This window comes from Cinclus cinclus, chromosome 3 (genome assembly GCF_963662255.1).
Source record: "Cinclus cinclus chromosome 3, bCinCin1.1, whole genome shotgun sequence".
NCBI classification, from domain to species: domain Eukaryota; kingdom Metazoa; phylum Chordata; class Aves; order Passeriformes; family Cinclidae; genus Cinclus; species Cinclus cinclus.
Genome location: NC_085048.1, coordinates 2,234,869 through 2,252,915, shown reverse-complemented (window position 1 = coordinate 2,252,915; position 18,047 = coordinate 2,234,869). Strand labels below are relative to the sequence as shown.

General features: G+C 42.0%; 1 protein-coding gene across 1 annotated transcript in view; it reads left to right on the top strand.

The window, feature by feature from the left end:
* KIF13B (kinesin family member 13B) overlaps nt 1–18,047 on the top strand; it is a 118,523-nt gene that overhangs the window by 34,584 nt on the left and 65,892 nt on the right. Inside the window, exons 3-7 of the mRNA XM_062489600.1 lie at nt 12,460–12,475; nt 13,926–13,986; nt 15,639–15,731; nt 16,344–16,524; nt 16,921–17,008. Coding sequence (XP_062345584.1) covers nt 12,460–12,475; nt 13,926–13,986; nt 15,639–15,731; nt 16,344–16,524; nt 16,921–17,008 — 439 coding nt within the window. The remainder of the gene's footprint in view (nt 1–12,459; nt 12,476–13,925; nt 13,987–15,638; nt 15,732–16,343; nt 16,525–16,920; nt 17,009–18,047) is intronic.

Genomic DNA, 18,047 nt, shown 5'->3' with positions numbered 1-18,047 from the left:
CACCATCCCTGGAAGTGTTAAAAAAAAGTGTGGATGTGGCACCTGGGGGTATGGTTTAGTGTGGTACTGCTGGTTGATGCTCTGAGGTCTTCCCTGACCATTATGATTCTATGATTCTACATTTAGGTGAAGAATTTTGAAGTATGAACAAGAAATTCCCTCAGATTCCAAGAAGAAAATGTGATTGCTTTTCTTGGTTATTGGGGACTTTTCTCTCTCTAATTACATTGCTTTTTGACAGAATTAACTGGCTACAGTATTTTTGCAGGGCTGTAGTGCATGGTCAGTGATGAGAATGGATATATTTTGATATTTTCCTCAATGCCCTAGTATACATTTTATATTAATCATTTGTGGCAGTGGGAATCAGCACAGACGTCCCAGTTTCTGGGTGATGCATTGCTCTGTTCACTAGGACTTCTTATAAAACCAGTTTATTATGGTGACGTTCACAGAAAAGCCAAACAACTGTTGTCCTCATCCAGGATGGACATTGTAGATGCTTCAGTCCAGAAAAAGCTTTAGATCATTGAATTTACAGCATTTGATCTGTCCTGCAGTTGGAGCAAAATCATTTTAGATTAGATCTAAGAAGGTTTTTAAAAAGAGATGGTGAGGCCCTGGCACAGGTTACCCAGAGAAGCTGTGGCTGACCCTGGATTCCTGGCCAGGCTGGAAGGGGCTTGGGTCAACCTGGGATAGTGAAAATTGTCCCTGCAGGGTTGAATGAGATAGCTTTTAAAAGGTTCCTTCCACACCATCGTAAAATTCTGTTCTCAGTGACTTCATGAGACTGGTTCACACGCAGCCCTGGGGCATCATTTCTTGTTACCCAGCTCTGTGGTTCCCTGTTCTGGCTGCTATTTTCCCTATTTTCAGCCCCTTTATATTGCCTAAGTGAGGGGAAGATACTAAAGAGCCACAGAGCTGTATTTGTGCAGCACAGAACACTTGACCATAAAATGAACTTTTAATTGGCCTGAACTGAATATAACCCAGCACATGTGTAATGTCCTGGCAATGACTTCTTCTTTTTTTTTTTTTTTTTTTTTTTTTTTTAATATCTACAACCATAAACAGCTTTTGCTCCAGAAACAGCATTATGGAAAGGTTTAAGTCTCATTTTGGGGTGTTATTTTTGTTTGAGAGAGAGGTGTTGAAAGGGATTTCAAAAGAGAAGGCATGCTGGGGAGATAAACAGCTCTGGGAATAAGAGCAGCACAGGAAGCGAATCCGTGGTGTTGCTTGCGGGAAGCTCTTAGAAGTAATTAAGGATAAGAGTGATGCAGGAGGAAATCTGGTTGGCGGCTGTGGCACTTTGAGCAGCAACTCTGACCTTGGCTTGTAGGTGCTTTGAGGCTGCTGGGGAAAGATTTGCTGCCAGAGCTCCTGGGTTTTACCTGAATTCCCTTGGAGAAATCTGCTGGCAACCTTTGGAGTGTAAGTTCTCATCCCGTGGCTAAAGACCCTGCATCCCTCCTTCACTTCAGGCACTGCAAAAATACGTGATAAAAATTGGTGCTAGACCAGAGTACTCGTGTTTGCAATTTTTAGAAGCCTAATCTAATCCTGGAGCTCCAGGAGCAGTCTCCCAGCGGTCTGCCCAAGGGTGGGAATTGCATCCTCCTTGCAAACACTTCTGTGCCCTGCCCTGGGACAAGGTGAGGGCTGGCAAAAGCCAGCGAGTCTCTGGCTAGGATCCAGGCCCGTGAGATTGATTGGCAGGAAAGTCCATGGTGGGATTTAGTGTGACACAATTTACTTGGCTGAAAGGGATAAGTGACGGTGCACGGTGCGTGTTTCACCTTGTTAAATATCTGAGTTCTGCTGCCAGAGCATGAAATGATAACTTAATCCCTGATTGCTCCTTACAGCCCTGCAGGCCATAGTCTCTGGAAGAATGTTTGTCAGCCAAAAATGATGTGTAGCTTCACCAAGCCCAGTTTCAGTGCCTTTTCCAGCTACCTCACTTCTCAATTAATTTGGGGCCAGATGGTTTTATACTCTCGATGTCGTAGCTCCTGCACTTGGTCCTACCAGTCATACTCCTCTGCTAATGCCTGTTCCTTATTCCTGTTTTCCCCAACATGAATAAGTCAGCAGCAGTAATGAACAAACCCTTCAGCAGCTGCCACGTTGGTTTTTTGGGGTGCTGGGTGTTGGTACAAGCATTTAGTGAAAGTATTTTTTGTACACAAGAATAACTGTCATTGGAACAAGAAGTAAGGGGGGAAAGTGTATGCAAAATTACCTTCCTCATTACATTTTTCAGGATTACTAGATTGCCCAAACGAGAGCTTTCAGTTGGAGCATGATGGGCATGAAAGACCTGCAGTGCTTTGAAATAGTTCTGTAGTGTGTTGACTCCAAGAATAGTTCACAAAATATTTCCTACTCTTAAAAATGACCAAAGCCATTTGCTGAGGTGGGAGGTAGAATAATAGACGAAGCAGATGGGTAGGTTCATCATGTGGCCAAAAGATGAAGTTGGGAAATTTAGGGCACAGAGGAATGCTACAGTGAATCAGCAACACCTAATAATGGGGCTTTTCCCACCAAATAATGAAGAAATCTGTATTTCTGGACTCTTTCCTTTTCACTCCAAAGACTTTTTTTGTCTTCAGAACAAGTTCTTGATGCAGATCTGTTCACTTTAATGCAATTCTAGGTTTAAGCAAATCTTTAATTCTGCCTAGAGCACTCTGACATTTTTTCCAGCATTCTGGAGCCATTAGCAGGGCAGATACAGGACAAGGAAGCTGAGCTCTCATAGTGAAGGGTTGCCTTTAATTTTCATAATATGCTGTATTTTCCCTCTGCTTTTCAGCAAACATGTCAGTTATAGCTTATTTCTCATCCTTGTGCTGGGAAGGAAAAACAGTTGATTGGAATGGTACACTGAGGATAAGGATTGCTTTTCTAGGTCACCCAGAAGAGAGCTTGGTTCAAAAATGTTACTCCTGAAAGCAGTTCTTTCTTGCTTTCTTTGGGACAAAGTTTGTATTTATTTCCTCATGCCAGGTACTCTTGTAGTAAGATTTCTGGAATGAGATGGGATATTGGGAAGAAATTGGAATAACAGAATTGTAGAGTCATTAAGGTTGGGAAAGACCTTTAAAATCATGGAGTCCCACCATTAGCCCAGCACTGCCAAGCCCACCATTAAAACATATCCCTAAGCACTACATCCCTGCAGCTGCTAGATCTCTCCAGGGATGGTGATAAGGATATGGATTGCTGCCTGCTTCCTTATCTCCATGCTATCAGTCAGGCTGTCTTAAATGGGTTGGAGGAATATGGACAGCATTGAAAGCCTTGATCAGGGAGGGTACAGAGTCTGTGCTCTTGGGAAGAGCAAAAGACAAGCATGACATCATTCTTTTTTGAGACATATAAATACTAATTTTACTCTAGCTGAATGTTTGAGGCTTCTAATACATGTCGGGCTTTGTTGAAGTGCTCTTTTTGAGATGCCAGTGCCTTGACAAGCTGCTGTTCTCGATAGCAGCGTGGTTCAGAGGAGTTGTGCTGTTCTTTCACCTCCCAGGCTCCTTGGATGCTGATGGAGGGTTTGGGTTGAGAGTACCCAGATCTTGTGCAACAGGTTATTGCTGTGATCATGGAATGTGGATGTGCTGAAGCGAGGAAATGCAGGTGGTTACTGAACAGTGGAGCCAAGACAAATCACTTTTTTTTATGCTAATGACCAACCCTCCTTGCCTACAGCTCTTTTCTTCTCCCTCCTCCCCATCCACCATTAGACCAACATCATTTGTGGTTTCCAGTGTGTTTGTATTTTAAATACTGCTCAAATCCCTCATTTGGAGCTGGACCCAAAACAGACCATGAATAGAATTTACCACATGAAAATAACACTGTGCTTAGCAGGCAGCTGCTTCTGGAGGCACCAGAAATGACTCTGAGCTGTAAATTTTGGCACTGTGCATGTACCCTCTTCATCAGCTGGAGGTCCAGTGGTGCTGAAATTGCATCGAGGTTCAGAATGTACCCAGTGAAATTCCCAGTTTTGTAAATGCCCTGTGCATGCACAAACCACACCACTAAGATTGATTTCTCTACAAAATGTGTTCACAACAATGTTCCCTCTTGAACTGCTGCCACTTCAGACATTCCTACTTCCTTAATGCCTGGTGCACATGTTAAAGAAGTTGGGAGAACCAAGTCCAAAGAGAGGAAGGTGGCACTCTGCACTGGAGGGCAAAGCAGACCTGTGGAACCAAAAAAAGAAGGTGAAGGAAGCAATTTGACTTCTTATTTAGGCCTCAGGGCTGGAAGGTGTCTGCCAAGTTGCATCTGTGATTATCTAACAGAGATTGCCTGGATAGTCATGAGGATAAATGACTGAAAGTTCTCCGGGGACTGGCAGGTGTTAGGAGAACAGAGATGCTGCTGGTAATTCAGTAGGAGAGTAGATTAGGAATTAGTAAATATTCAGAGACACCTCTTGTACACATTTGTGCCTGAAGGGAGTTAGGGTCAATTTAGAAGAAATCGAAAACATTACCAACATTTTTAGAATGCTCCTGCTGAGGCATTTGTTTCCCTGAGTTGAAGGGTCCTTATAGTAATTTCCTTAGTGTGGAATGATTCATTAATGGGAGGGTGAAGAGACTGTGGTCTGCTCTGGAGCTCCCATGGCTTTGGATCCTTTTTGTCTCTTTTTAAATCTTTTTCTCCTCCTTGTTTGAAGCAGAGAAGAGCTGAAGGAGATTTTAGAGAGAAATTCTTCCATGTGATGGTGAGGAGGCCCTGGCACAGGGTACCCAGAGAAGCTGTGGCTGCCCCTGGATCCCTGGAAGTGTCCAAGGCCAGGCTGGACAGGGCTTGGAGCAACCTGAGATAGTGGAAGGTGTCCCTGCCCATGGCAGAGAGTGAAACTGGATGAGCTTTGAGGTCCCTCCGACCCAAATTGTTCTGGGAATCTTCTTTCTTCTAAGAATATTGGATGCACACATTTGTATTTAGGTACTTGTGTAAATATCACAGAGTCCATGGAAAAATCAACTCTCTTTCATCTGAGTGATGTATTTGTGTTTCCAAGGAAGACAGAAATTCAAACTGGTTTAAAGCAGATGCTCCAGTGAGTTTATGGATTGAGTGATGTAGCTGGGTGATCTACCAAAGGTGGAAAATCCAGTCTTGGTGGACCTGAGAGAGTTCTTGAAATACCCTTTCAAGGATTAAATTCCTTTTAGTGCCAATCCTTTGCTTTCCATAGTACCCAGGAGATCGTTCTGAGATTAATCCTGTGTGCCTGTGGCTTGGCTAAAGGTTACCCTGGATGTGAATGCTGAGTTTGTTGATGCTGTAGAACAAGATTACCATATATTGTATATTTTCCACCTGCTATCATTTTCCATGTGGGATCTCCTGGAGAAGTTAAAAAACTGCTGCATCCTAAGGAGGCTTATCCCCCTCCCTCACAGGGTTATAGAAAAGGTAGCTACAGCCCACGTCATTAAAAAATACTGTAATTCACAATAGCAATTGAAAGTTTGGGGACTGGCTGTTCACCAGACATTCTCTAGAGCACAATAGTGTCCTGACATCTGAGTATTTACAAACAAAAGGATAAAGTTGTAATCCCCTTGTCATAACACCAGCTTTATGGGCTCCATGCTCTGCTTGAATGTGGTCAGGACTAAGCAGATTATTGTCCCAACAATACAGAAAATTTAGCTCCAAGTACAAAATACCCCAAACCCACAAAGCTGCAGCTCAACCTGAGTTCTTGGGGTTTGTGGATTTTTTTTTTTTTTTTTTTTTTTCTTTTTTAATTGTTTTGAGTGAGCTGGCAAAAATTAGTGTTGTCAGTAGAAACTAAGTAACCACCAACTACGCCTGGAATGCCTTGGAGCACTGGAGGAATTTTCCAAGGAACAGTGATTACCTTTGTTCCTTTTAGCCACACAAGTTTAGACTTTGAACTGTGTATGTTCTTTCACAGTTTGTTTTTGTGTTGTTTTTTTTTTTTTTTAATGTATTTAGGGATTTTATTTTAAAGAGGCTGTTTCTGGTTGCAAAAAAATCTTTTGCTCAAATAGGGCAGTGTGGTTTTCTCCCAATGAGCTCAGTATTGCCATGGAAGTAAAAATGGGACTCCGTAAGAAAAATATTAGTTGCAGGACATCACCAAAAATTGGAGCTTGGTCCGCCTCAGCATTTTGATACCACTTGGCTTGCATGTAAAAATGGGGTAAAACTATTTATAAACTGTTAAACAGTTGTGAAACCAAATAACCTTAAGCACTTTACAATCTGAAATATTATGTGAAAATTGATTTCTAAGTGTTATAGCATAAGCTTGAAGTGATCAGATTTGATTTAGTTGACTTTTCCTCTCATTGTGTATACCTGGCAGCAGCACAATGGATTGCAAGTTGTATTTGTCTGATAGACAGGAGAGGAAACAGCTTCTCAAAGAATTCTAATTTTTGTTGTCAGCTGTCATGCTACTGTCTTTCAGTTATGTCTATGTTAGTAAAATCATTAAATATATTCTCTACATTTTATTTCACCTTTGGATGGCATGTTTTTATGCCATGAAAGAAATTCTGCAGCTGAAATTTTAACAATCCAACTCTGACCACTGCAGTGCTGGCTCTTCAAAATACTTCATTCTGAGTCCTTTATTCATACAGGGGAAAAAAAAATAACCACACACACAAGCTACCAATTAAAAGATCTGCTTCAGAAAGATAACTAGGCTCCCAAACTTCAAACAAATCCAAGATATTCTTGATTTTTTGTTTGTTTGTTTGTGGGGGGGGGGGGGGGGGTGTTTGGGGTTTTTTTGTTTGTTTTGTTATTGGGTTTTTTTGTTTTGTTTCTTTGTGGGTTTTTTGGGTGTTTTTGTTTTATTGTGGGGTTTTGGGGAATTTTTTTTTCTTTTGTTATTGTTGTTGTTTTGTTTTGGTTTATTTTTTGTGCTGGAGCTCTTCAGTAATTTCTGCACCACTGATCAGCTTCTCCACTCCAGGAAAATTCTGTAGTACAGTGAAGGATAGGGAAGCTTGGAAATCATAAGCCCCAGTTACTTCAGAATAAAAGACTAAATAATAAAATAAAATCTTGTGTCCTGTTCATGCAGGTGTCTAATGCTGAGGCACTGAGAGCACTTCCTTTGGAATTCCACTTATCTAAACTCAGTATTTGCCCTCTGAGGTATAGCCAGGGGATATAAAATTATGGAATATCATCAGCTGGAAGGGATCCACCAGGATTATCGATCCAACTCCTGGCCCTGCACACACATCCCAAAATCCCACCCTGTGCATCCCGGAGAGCATTGTCCAGACACTCCTGGAGCTCTGGCAGCTTTGGGAATGTCACCATTCCCTGGGGAGCTGTTCCAGTGCCCAAACACCCTCAAGACTCAAAAGCCTTCTTTGAAGGATGAGTTTTCTTGAGAAACTCTTCAGTCCATGCCATCCATCATGTTTTAACCCACTGCTCTTCAAACAGAGCCTCGTTTCCTTGGGGAAGTTCTGTGCTGAGATGCTGGGAATGGAATGTTTGAGGTGATGATGTTGATGGTTTGATATTTGATGTTCCTGAGGTGCTCCTGGCTCTGTTGTGTTCAAATAGGGAAGCTCATGGCAGGTGAGTGAGAAGGAACAAGAGCAAACACCTTTCAATGCACTGGAAGGAATCACTGCCAGGGGCACAGGATTGCAACAGGATGATCTTTAGGGTCCCTTCCAACCCACACCATTCTGTGATTCCATGTTTTCATGGAATCCATGTTTCCACTCTACAGGAGCCACAAAAGAAATTGTGCTTCAGGTTTTTCCGTACCAGTGCTATTTTGAGCCATACTTAACCAGGGAAAGAAAGGAATGAAAGATTTGAGAGGACGACAGACTCTTCCCTCTGTAACTTTTGTTCTTTCACTTCATGGAATATTGGTAAATGATGCTGTCGTGTCTGTCAGAATCTAGGATAATTAATTATTGTACAGCTTCTCTCTGCAACAACTTACTAATAAAATCCCAGAATTCCAGAATGACTGGATCCAAAGAGTGAATTACTGTTACACATCCTGCCAACTTTATTTTTAACAATGATATTTTTTTATGCCAGCTGGGAACATAAAAGATGTGGCCTTAAAGAGTGATCTCTGGGAGACACACCTTTTCAGCTGTAAACCCCAAGGAGTTTTCCCCCATCCGTTTTTTTTTTTCTAGTTTCATTTTTAGCTGCCTTCTAGAGTTTATGCTGCAGGGCATAAAACAGCACTAATTAGACTGAAATTTGATATAGTTGTTTTTGCAATGGTTAGATTGAAAGTGGGAAGCAGTAAGAATTTCTGGAGAGATTTGCTGAGACTTTCCTTATTCATAGTTGGAATTGTTGCCACTCTTTTTTTTTTCTTTTTTCTATCCCTGCAATTTGTATTATATTTTGCTGGTATAGAAGCTTCTGAAAATGACAAAATGTGATGTTTCAATTCTATAAATCCAGCATAGCCTTGTGCCACTTGGCAGTATCACTCAAATGTACAGTTTGGATGTTGTTGCTGTTGCCACAGGAAATACTCTTTTTAAAAAAAAAAAAAAAAAAGCTAAAAAAAAGCCCAAAACAGAGAAGAAAACCCATGCCTGATGTGTCAGCTCCTATCCTAGAGCTTCTGGAGCTCTTTCCTGCCTTGCCACCTCCCACCTTTCTCCTCCCTTTGCCCCATCTGCCTGTTTCTGCTTTAGACAAGCAGCGAGATGTGCTGTGACTGATTCAGAGCATGTGCTGGTTTGCCAGCTGGCTGCTGTCTCAGAGCTGTGGGCTCAGCCACACAGAAGAGAGAGGGGCTGAGCTCTCCTCTGCCCACCCAGCCTTCACCTCTGCTCTTTGCTGGGGTGTTTTTCCCCTCCACATTTGCACGATCTGAAATCCACTTAAGCTAACTGAACCTTCCTTCCCCTTTTGAACATGGGAAAGCTAGGTGTTACTGGAATGCCACTGATAACTATGGTTGGAACAGTTTGTTGTGTTTGAATATGTAATTTAATTATTCTAACAAAAGAGTGAAGCAGTAGTGGTATTGTGCATACACTGATGGTCTCAGCTGGGACCTGCTGATTTTATTCGTATTTTTACATTGTGCTTGAGATCTGTGGAACCACCAATAAAAGAACAAGTGTGTTCTGATCAAGCTTCTTGATCAGGACACATTTACACTGTGCAAGAGGTGGTTTAAACAGAAATTATCACCCAAGCTCCATTCATTCACTCTCAAAACAGCAGATGCATTCATGGAATCAGGGAATGATTGGAGTTGGAGAAGACCTTAAGGATCATGTCGTTGCAATTTCCTGCAACAAATAATATACTTTTAAATGTAGGATGTTGCTTCAGAGTAGTCTTCCTCCTTCTTTAATTTTAGAATTAAATTCGATGCATTAGATTCCCCCTGCTTCTGTTTGACATTGAGCTGAGAAGAGATAAAAGGAGGGAGTTGGTGAATTCCTGTCAATAAAAGGAGGGAGTTGGTGAATTCCTGTCAGACTGGATACAAGTGAAAACAAGTAGCTGGAAGCATCTCAGTGACATACTTCAGTGGCTAAAAGATAAATTTTCCCTCCCTTCCTTGGATGCTTCTGCTGTATCCGAGATAGATGTGAATTTTTGGCTGTGAGCCGAGGAGCTGCCTGCACCTCGGAATGGCAGCATCCCTGGGGATAGAGAGGGACTTGGGACAAGGGGTGGAGGAACAGGACACAGGGAATGGCTTCCCACTGCCAGAGGGCAGGGAGGGATGGGATACTGGGAAGGAATTGTTCCCTGGGAAGGTGCTGAGTCCCTGGCACAGGTTTTCTAGAGAAGCTGTGGCTACTTCGTCCCTGGAAGCTTCTCTGTGCCAGGGCCACCCTACCCTCACAGGGGACAATTCCTTCCCTTTATCTTACCCAAATTTCCCTTCTTCCAGTTTGACCCATTCTCCCTTGTCCTGTCACTCCAGTTCCTGATAAGCAGCCCTTCTCCAGCTTCCCTGTCGCCCTTCAGACACTGGAAGGTGCTGTGAGGTCTCCACACAACTTTTTCCAGGCTGAACAGCCCCAAATTCCCCAACCTTTCTCCTTAGGGCAGGTGCTTCAGTCTTCTTGTTCCACCAGTTCCATGTCCTTCCCATGTTGGGGACACCAGAACTGCGTGCAGCATTCCGGGTGGGATGTGACAAGAGCAGAGTAGAGGGGGAAAGTCACCTCCCTCCCTGTTCTTTGCACATGTTCCTGTTACGTGTGTTTTGTTGTAGGAGATCCTTCCCTGCTGTGCGGGTGATGCTGCTCTTGGTATTTACCTTTTCCTCACCACTGGGATGGATGGGAGCCACTTGGGTGTGAACACCCAGCACTCCAAATGTGTCCCTGCAGCCAACCAAGCTGCTGTGGGTGCTTTATTTCCCCATCTATTCATTTCCCAAGGGATTTTTGAATCAGGCTAAAAGTCTTTTTTTTTATGGGTTTCTGGGCCCAGCACGCAGCTGCAGCATTAATGGGCTCCTATGTGCACAGCACAATGCTGTGTGATGCAGGCTGCACCCTTAATGCTTTCCTTGAGGAAACATTTGTCCCGTTTATTCTCTTCATGGTCAAAAGTATATCAAGCAAGCTGCAGATCTGAGTAGCTGTGCTGTATCCCAAATGCTGCACACTGGGTTTTGTGGAGCTTCTGTTCCCTCACGCTTGGATTAAGCAAGACCCAAGAGCTGGGTTTCTGTGTTTGTGCAGCCCTTCAGAAAATGAGATTCTTAGTTCAGACTAAAGGTCTTAAGTTAAGCTTGATGATACGTAGCCCTGTGTAATCTGTCGTCTTAAAATTGTGTCTGTGACAGAACTTCTCAGATTATGTCCTTACGGCTGCTTTAACCCAAATACTCAATAATATGCCCTATATTGAGGGCTGGGCAGATCAGCTGGGTTGTTGCAATTTAATCCTGCCTTGGAATTGGGCTGGGAAATGTGAGCAGGGCAGTGTCACATCTCGGAGTGCTGAGCTCAGACTCTGAATCCAGGCTTGCTGTTCCCCTTGTTTTACAAGGAGAATGTTCTTGTAGGAGCAGTAATTAACCTGCCCTGTAAGCAGAGCTTCCCTAAAAGCAGTGAAGTCCTGCAGCAAAGTGCTCCATGAGCATTTCAGAGCACAGAAACCCATCAAAATGCTCATGTGTCTCTGAGAGGGATCCACAGGGGCTCTCTGGAGTCTCCTGTGTCTGGATCAAAGCCCCAGCGAAGGAGATTCCCTCAATAAAATCCACCCAGGAGCAGCAGCCAAGAGTCCAGACCAAGCTGGCTGCCAAGGACCTTGGGAGAGCCTTTATTTCAGCTAAGTCAGATGGCAGAGGAAAAGGGCTCATGTTGTCATTGCTGACTTGGATGACCCTGTGACATGGGATGACCTTGACTTAAATAATCATCCTGCTCTCCCAAGTGCCTGTCGTTCCTGTCCTGTCAAACAGACACAGCAGATCCAGGCAAGAGTAAAAAGAGGTGATGGATTTGTGTAAAAAAATAATTGGTTTTGAGAGACAGTGCTCAGAAGAAGACTATTTTTAAACTTGCTTCTCAAGTGAGCAGCAGGAGCTCTGAGGGTAATCCTGTATGGCTCCCATGTCTTTCTCCTGGTCTGTTCAAAAGAAATCAGTGTTGCTTGTCACAAGACTTTACTCATTGCTGATGTCAAGAGTTCCCTGTTGTCACTTGGAAGGTCCAGGACAAGGGGAATATCAGTGCCTTGTGTGTTTACTGCTTTTCTCCAGCCTCTGATGTGGGGAGGCTGCATAACCTGCAGTCATCAACTGGGTATTGCTGGTATTTTAAAGGTCACTCCAGTAATTTTGGACTTGCTTAAAAACAAACAAACAAAACCCCCCAAAGTTTTAAATTCTGCACATAACAGAGTAGAGGAATTGCTGTTCTCTGCTCATTCTTTTGGGGAAGCAAATGTTTGCTCTGCTGTCCCAGCAACCAGAGAAGAGCTGGGTTGGGCAAGCCCAGGGGCTGGACTCTGAAATTTCGTCTTGAATAACACTCCTGAAGTTCCTGTTCAAGTGGTTTTGGAAATCTTTATGTTGCCTGGGTGCTTTGTTTTCAAAAGGCAGTGACACCCAGAGAGCGGGAGAGGTGTCACAAGAAAAATAAACCTGTGAGAGAATGAGGAAAGAATGCAGCATGTGGAAAATCAGTGGCTTTGAATTTTACATCAACTATAAGCAACATCTCAAATCTTGCCCCTGAAAGGGTTTGTAAAATAATCTGGGGTTTGTAAGCAAGGAGAGGTCTGAGGAGAGAAATGAATTTTTTAAATACAGCATTCCAATGATTAATGCTAGCACAGTTAAGCTAAAATCACTACAACTAACAGTCCTTGTTTTTCTTTTGTCTTTTCTTTTTTTCCCCTGACCTTGTACCAAATCCTCTCTACTCCCGATGCACTGGGGAGCAGCAGAACTCACCCAAAGGTAAGGGCTTTTATCAGTGTGTGAGAGTTGTCCTATCACTTGCTCACCCTTGGGTTATCCAAATATTAAAAGCATTTTTGCAGAGCTCTGTGGCTGATCAGCTGCTGAGTAAGAAACTCGAAGCATCTCCTTGCTGCAGAAATGCTCTGTACAGCCCATGCCAAGGAATGAGTCAGAGGAACAAATGAGAACATCCACACTCAGCACTGCAGACTCTGAATGGAGGATATTTGTTCTTTGTGGGCTTTTTAAAAGCTTTTTCTGGTATTTGTGTTAAAGCAGACTCATTTTGTTGTTACGGTCCCGTGACTTTGTTCATGTTCTGAAGCCTCTGCCCTGCTATATCAGGGTTCAGCTCCATGGATGTATGTGCTCATACAGCCAGTGGTGTTTTGCTAAATGTTCTGAAGGCTTGGGATGCTTTAATAATATGTTTAGCTGTAAAATTAATTCAAAGGGGGAAAAAAACCTAGTTTCCTCAGAGGATATAAAATAACCACTTTATCTCTTGACGCTGGTACATCAGTGTAGTGGGGGGGGGGAGGGGGGAACAAAATATTTTTGAATACAAGTTATTTAAATTTCAAGGATTTTGCTATGTCAGGTGTTTTCATAAATGTTGGTAGTCAGCAACGTAGCAATGCAGAACATCCAAAGGGTAAAGAGCAGCTTCCATTAAGCTTAGAGGGGAAATCCACAGCCAGAGAGCCCCACATTTGCACTTCCCTTTTCCTACATCCTACAGGATAAATTTTGCCCGTGTGAATGTAGGTCATACATTACCCTAATTAATATTTTTCCTTGCAGATACATACCCAGGGGAGCTGTTTTTGCAAACATCTGTCCCAAACTATACATTGTATTATTTCAGGTCACCTTTCAGGATGAAAAGTGCCTGTGGATCTTTTGATGGATTTATGGCAAAATTTGAAGTTTTCTATTAAAAATATTACAGTGCTGTTCTTTTCATGATGAAACTGATTTGATTTCTATTATTCTTTACAAATATTAGACTTTGATGGCTGTTTTGGTTTGTCATGGAGTGTAAATAAATATATACTCCTCTCTTGTATGGAAAGAGCTTCCTACCCTAAGGCTTGTTTTTAATTTATGCAGACAAGAGGCAGGGGGAGATGGGAGGCAGAAAGAGCTAGAGGACATCTGTCAGTTTGCAAAAGAGAAACTCTGGTGAAAAATGAATTGCAAGGATGGGTTTGGAGGGAGAAATGGAGAGGTCCTTGACATCCACTGGGTTGGCACAGAAAGGAGCAAATAGAAACAAAGGAACAAATAAAAGCATACAGGAAAGTGCAGTGTTTGTTCAGGCTTCAAACTCCTAGAAAATAAGGAATTTAGTGGGAATGTGTGTTGAGTTCAGAATGTCAGAATGTGAGTAACGTGTTGGATTTGGCAGCAGCTGTTCTAAGGTGTCCTGGTTGTTCCCCTGCAGGTGTTTGCATATGATCACTGCTTTTGGTCTATGGATGAATCTGTCAAAGAAAAATATGCAGGTAATAATATTTACTGTGGCTTGCTTGTCTCCAAGTGGGAACGATCTGATTAAAATACAGTCCTTGCTGCTGGGCTCGGGCCATATGGCACCAAGTGCTGTCCCTTCTATGACTGGCTGCTGTCAAAGGGAAATCTTCAATCATTTCAGTTTCTTTTCTCTAAAGATGACAGTAGCAATGGGCACTGCCATCCCTTTGCAGTGCAGAGAGTGGAGAAACGCAGCACAAAGATGCTTTACTCCTATTTACAGCTTTATTTAAAATACTGCTCCAACGCCATCATTTTAAATGCATCAAATCCATTTATTTCTTTTGAGGAGCGTTGTTATGTGTAATTTCATGTTTTTCAGTGCTGATGGGAGTTTGGCATCATAGTAAAACCTAATAAAGAAATATTAATAAAAGCCTACTTTCATTTAAGTGTATATGATTTCAGGTGCTTTAGTGAGAATGCGTAATATATTCAATTAAAAGTTTTCTGTGTATTATTATAATGCATCTTGGCATATAGTTACGGTAAATATGAAATATATTTGGACTTATCACTCCTATAATTTATTCCTTTCATAGTTGTTGTCCTTTAAAAATTGGGATCAGTTGAACTCGTTAACATTTATTTTATAAAGATCATAAGAAAAATCAATGACACATAAACTTCTTAATTTTATTTTCTTTAACAAATAACGAATTAATAATAACCTATCAAGGCACTGAGAAAAATGTGACACTTTCAGCCATACAAATTGCATAGGAATATTACATACTTTGTTTCTCAGATGAGCAGTGGTGCCTATATAACTGGTATTTTGGTCTGTTATACATTGGTGGAAGTGTTACCCCAGCTGAGCCCGGCACAGCTCTTGGTGCTTTTGATGAGGAATTTAGCATGGATTTAGCTGTAAATATGGAACTTCAGTGAGAGAAAGGAGGAGCTTAACGGAACATTATTTGAGAGGACTTTTCAGTCCATGAAGTCCTGTCATGCCTTGTTCAGACTTGAGTTTTTCTGGTTGTAAAATTAATTCTGAAAATAGATTTTGTTCAAGTAGTTACTACCCAGGTATTTTAAACCTTCCTTCCCCTGCTTGGAAAATGATCCAAAAAAGCTCATAATTCAATTACAGAAGAAGTGATGCACCTCACTTTTTGCCAGTGCAAAATATCCTGTGAATATCCATATCTTCCACATACTCGTGATTCCTTCTCTGCAAAAATCTCCTCATGGTATTGTCCAATATCTTACACAGTAAAATTTTCCAGTGCTCTGCTGATTCCCTTGGATTAAAATCAACTGACTGTCATTAAAATGCAGAACTTGAGTGTATTTTGAGGAGGTGTCATTCCCCAGCAGATTAAATTCTGCAGCTGGTCTTAGATTCTCTGCTGATAAAACTTCTAAGTGTGAACCTTGACAGGATGTTGCTTTAAGCACATCCAGGTATATCCATGATAATCCCAGCCCCAGATTTTTACAGCAGCATAAATCTGGAGCACATCTTCTGCTCCTTTCCAGGGAGCAAACCCTGGATGTGATTTAGGCAGCAACAGCAGGAAAACCCTCACAGCTCTTACCTAATTGTCCAAGAATCCAAATCAAGGGACAGAAAGCTCTTGCTGTGTTACAATGTTGGCTTGTGTGTTCTGTTTTCTAGGTCAAGATGTTGTTTTCAAGTGCCTTGGAGAGAATATTCTTCAGAATGCCTTTGAAGGCTACAATGCTTGTATCTTTGCCTATGGGCAAACAGGTGAGTCCCAGAGTAAAGGAGAAGTGTTCCCTCCAAAGGTGGTGTGTTCTTCCCATGGCTCTTGTGACATTGTTTGAGGAGAAATACCTTCTAACATAGATAAGAAATGTTTTCCTCTTTTGTAACATCAGATATGAGGTGGGCAGGAGGAGAAGTAAAGTTTTGTTGCTGCTGGCTGCCCTTATTTCTCACACTTCATGTTATAATCTTTGGCATGACTGTGATCGTCCTTGAGCTCAGAGCATTGCTCAGATTTTCTGTCTCTGGGGTTAATATAATCTTGAATTGTTGTTTTAATGTCGTATTTAAAGAGTAATATGAAGATTTTTCTCATTTTGTGTGTTAGTGGCTTGTCATCTACCATAAGGCTGTATCGACCTAAGAGTTCTGCAGCACTCTGAACCAGATTTCTTGTTTTCCTTTTCGTTTGAATTAAAATAGTCTTTAGCTCAGTGGTGTTTGGATTAATTTAAGGCAAAAAATGGAACAAATATCTTTCACTGAAATGCAAAAAAAGAATAAAATTAAATTCACCTCTTTCATTTCCTGTCAGTATTCTGCACAGCAGGAACCTTTGTTGCATGTTCTTTAATCACAACTTCCCTCACACAGGGTCTGGAAAATCCTACACCATGATGGGTACTGCTGATCAGCCTGGATTAATCCCTAGACTTTGCAGTGGGCTCTTTGAAAGAGCACAGAAAGAAGAAAATGAAGAGCAGAGTTTTAAAGTGGAAGTATCCTACATGGAGATTTACAATGAGAAAGTCAGAGATCTCCTTGACCCCAAAGGGTACGAAATTTGTGTGTGAATGGCACTGTAGTATTTGTCCTACACTCCTCCTTTCCATAACCAGTTTGCCTTAATGGATCCCATCTAAAACATTTGTCTAGGATGGCTTTTGCTGCTTCCTGATCTCAGCATCTCCTCATTATAAATCAAAATAAAGTAGCAAGACTAAAAGCTTGGAGTAAATTTACCTTTTGTAAAGTGACAGCACTGTCTGTGTCAGCTTTTTATGTGTTACAAAGCTTTTTTTTGTGTTTGCCTTCTGGCCCTTGCTCTGTGCTTCAGTGGGTATTTGTGAGGCCATCCTGTTTGAGATGTGTCAGTGAGAAATGGATTTTGTGTAAATGTTGTCTTAAGTCAGTCATGTGCTTATAAATCCCTTTTTTTTCCCCCAACCAGAAGCCGTCAGTCATTAAAGGTTAGAGAACACAGTGTTTATGGCCCTTACGTAGATGGCCTATCCAAACTAGCTGTTGCTAGCTACAAGGTAAGGATTAACTTTATGAAAGGCTTATCTTGACATCCAAAACACCAGGTGCTGTCCCTTAAGCTGGACAGAATCACTAAAATGCTCCTTATCAGTAATCTTAGAGCAAGAGAGCTGTAGATGGTTGTGTTGTGATCCCTGGGGAGAACAGGGCTGAGAGCAGAAACTCCCTTAATGTTGTGCTACTCAATAATTCTGGAAGTAATTCAGCTGCTGAATGGAACAGATTTCCTCTCAGCCTTAGGATGAGTGCACACTGTCATGAGAAAGTGTTCTGTGATTAATTACAGGCCCAGGATTAGGCAGAGACAGGCTCTCAGTGCCCCACTGTGTCACTTTTTGCCTGTCATGCTCTACTCAGTTATTTCCCTTCCCAGTAGCACGCGCTGGAATTATGAACTAATGGTTGTTTACCAAGCAAATACTTGAGAGCATCACATGAAACTGGCTTGCAGGATAGTAAATGTTTATATGTGCGTTCACAAAATGCCCTGTTTTTTAGGGAGCATTAACTTACTGTGGGGAAGATGGATAAATATGGGATGGAATCTGTCAGCTTAACCAAAACATGAAAACAGTGCAGTCCCACTATTGCAGTTTCTCCAGGTGTTCATCCACCTCTCCTTGGTGGTTTCTGCTAAGACAGGACACATTTCAAGCTTTGCCTTTCCATGTTGCCCAGCAGCTTTGTGTAATCCAGAATTTGGAGTCAGTGGTCTGTGGTGGTCCTTTGTTTCACTGTTCATTTGAGTTGTTTTAGCATCACCCAACTAGAGATGCAGAAACAGAAGTTTAGCCCAAGACCCTGATAATAACTATTTTAAAATAACTATTTTACACAATTGCTGTGAAACCCCAAAGCAGGGGAGTTGCACCTTTCTCAAGCATCACAACAGATCAAAGCACTTAATAAGCTCTTAAAATTTGAGGAGTATAATGATCTGTTCAGCGTGGTTCTGTTTTATAAACCTCCGAGCCTTCTGTCAGTATTCCAGATTCTCAGACCATGACAGCTGAGGCTAAAATGTGACAGGGTTCA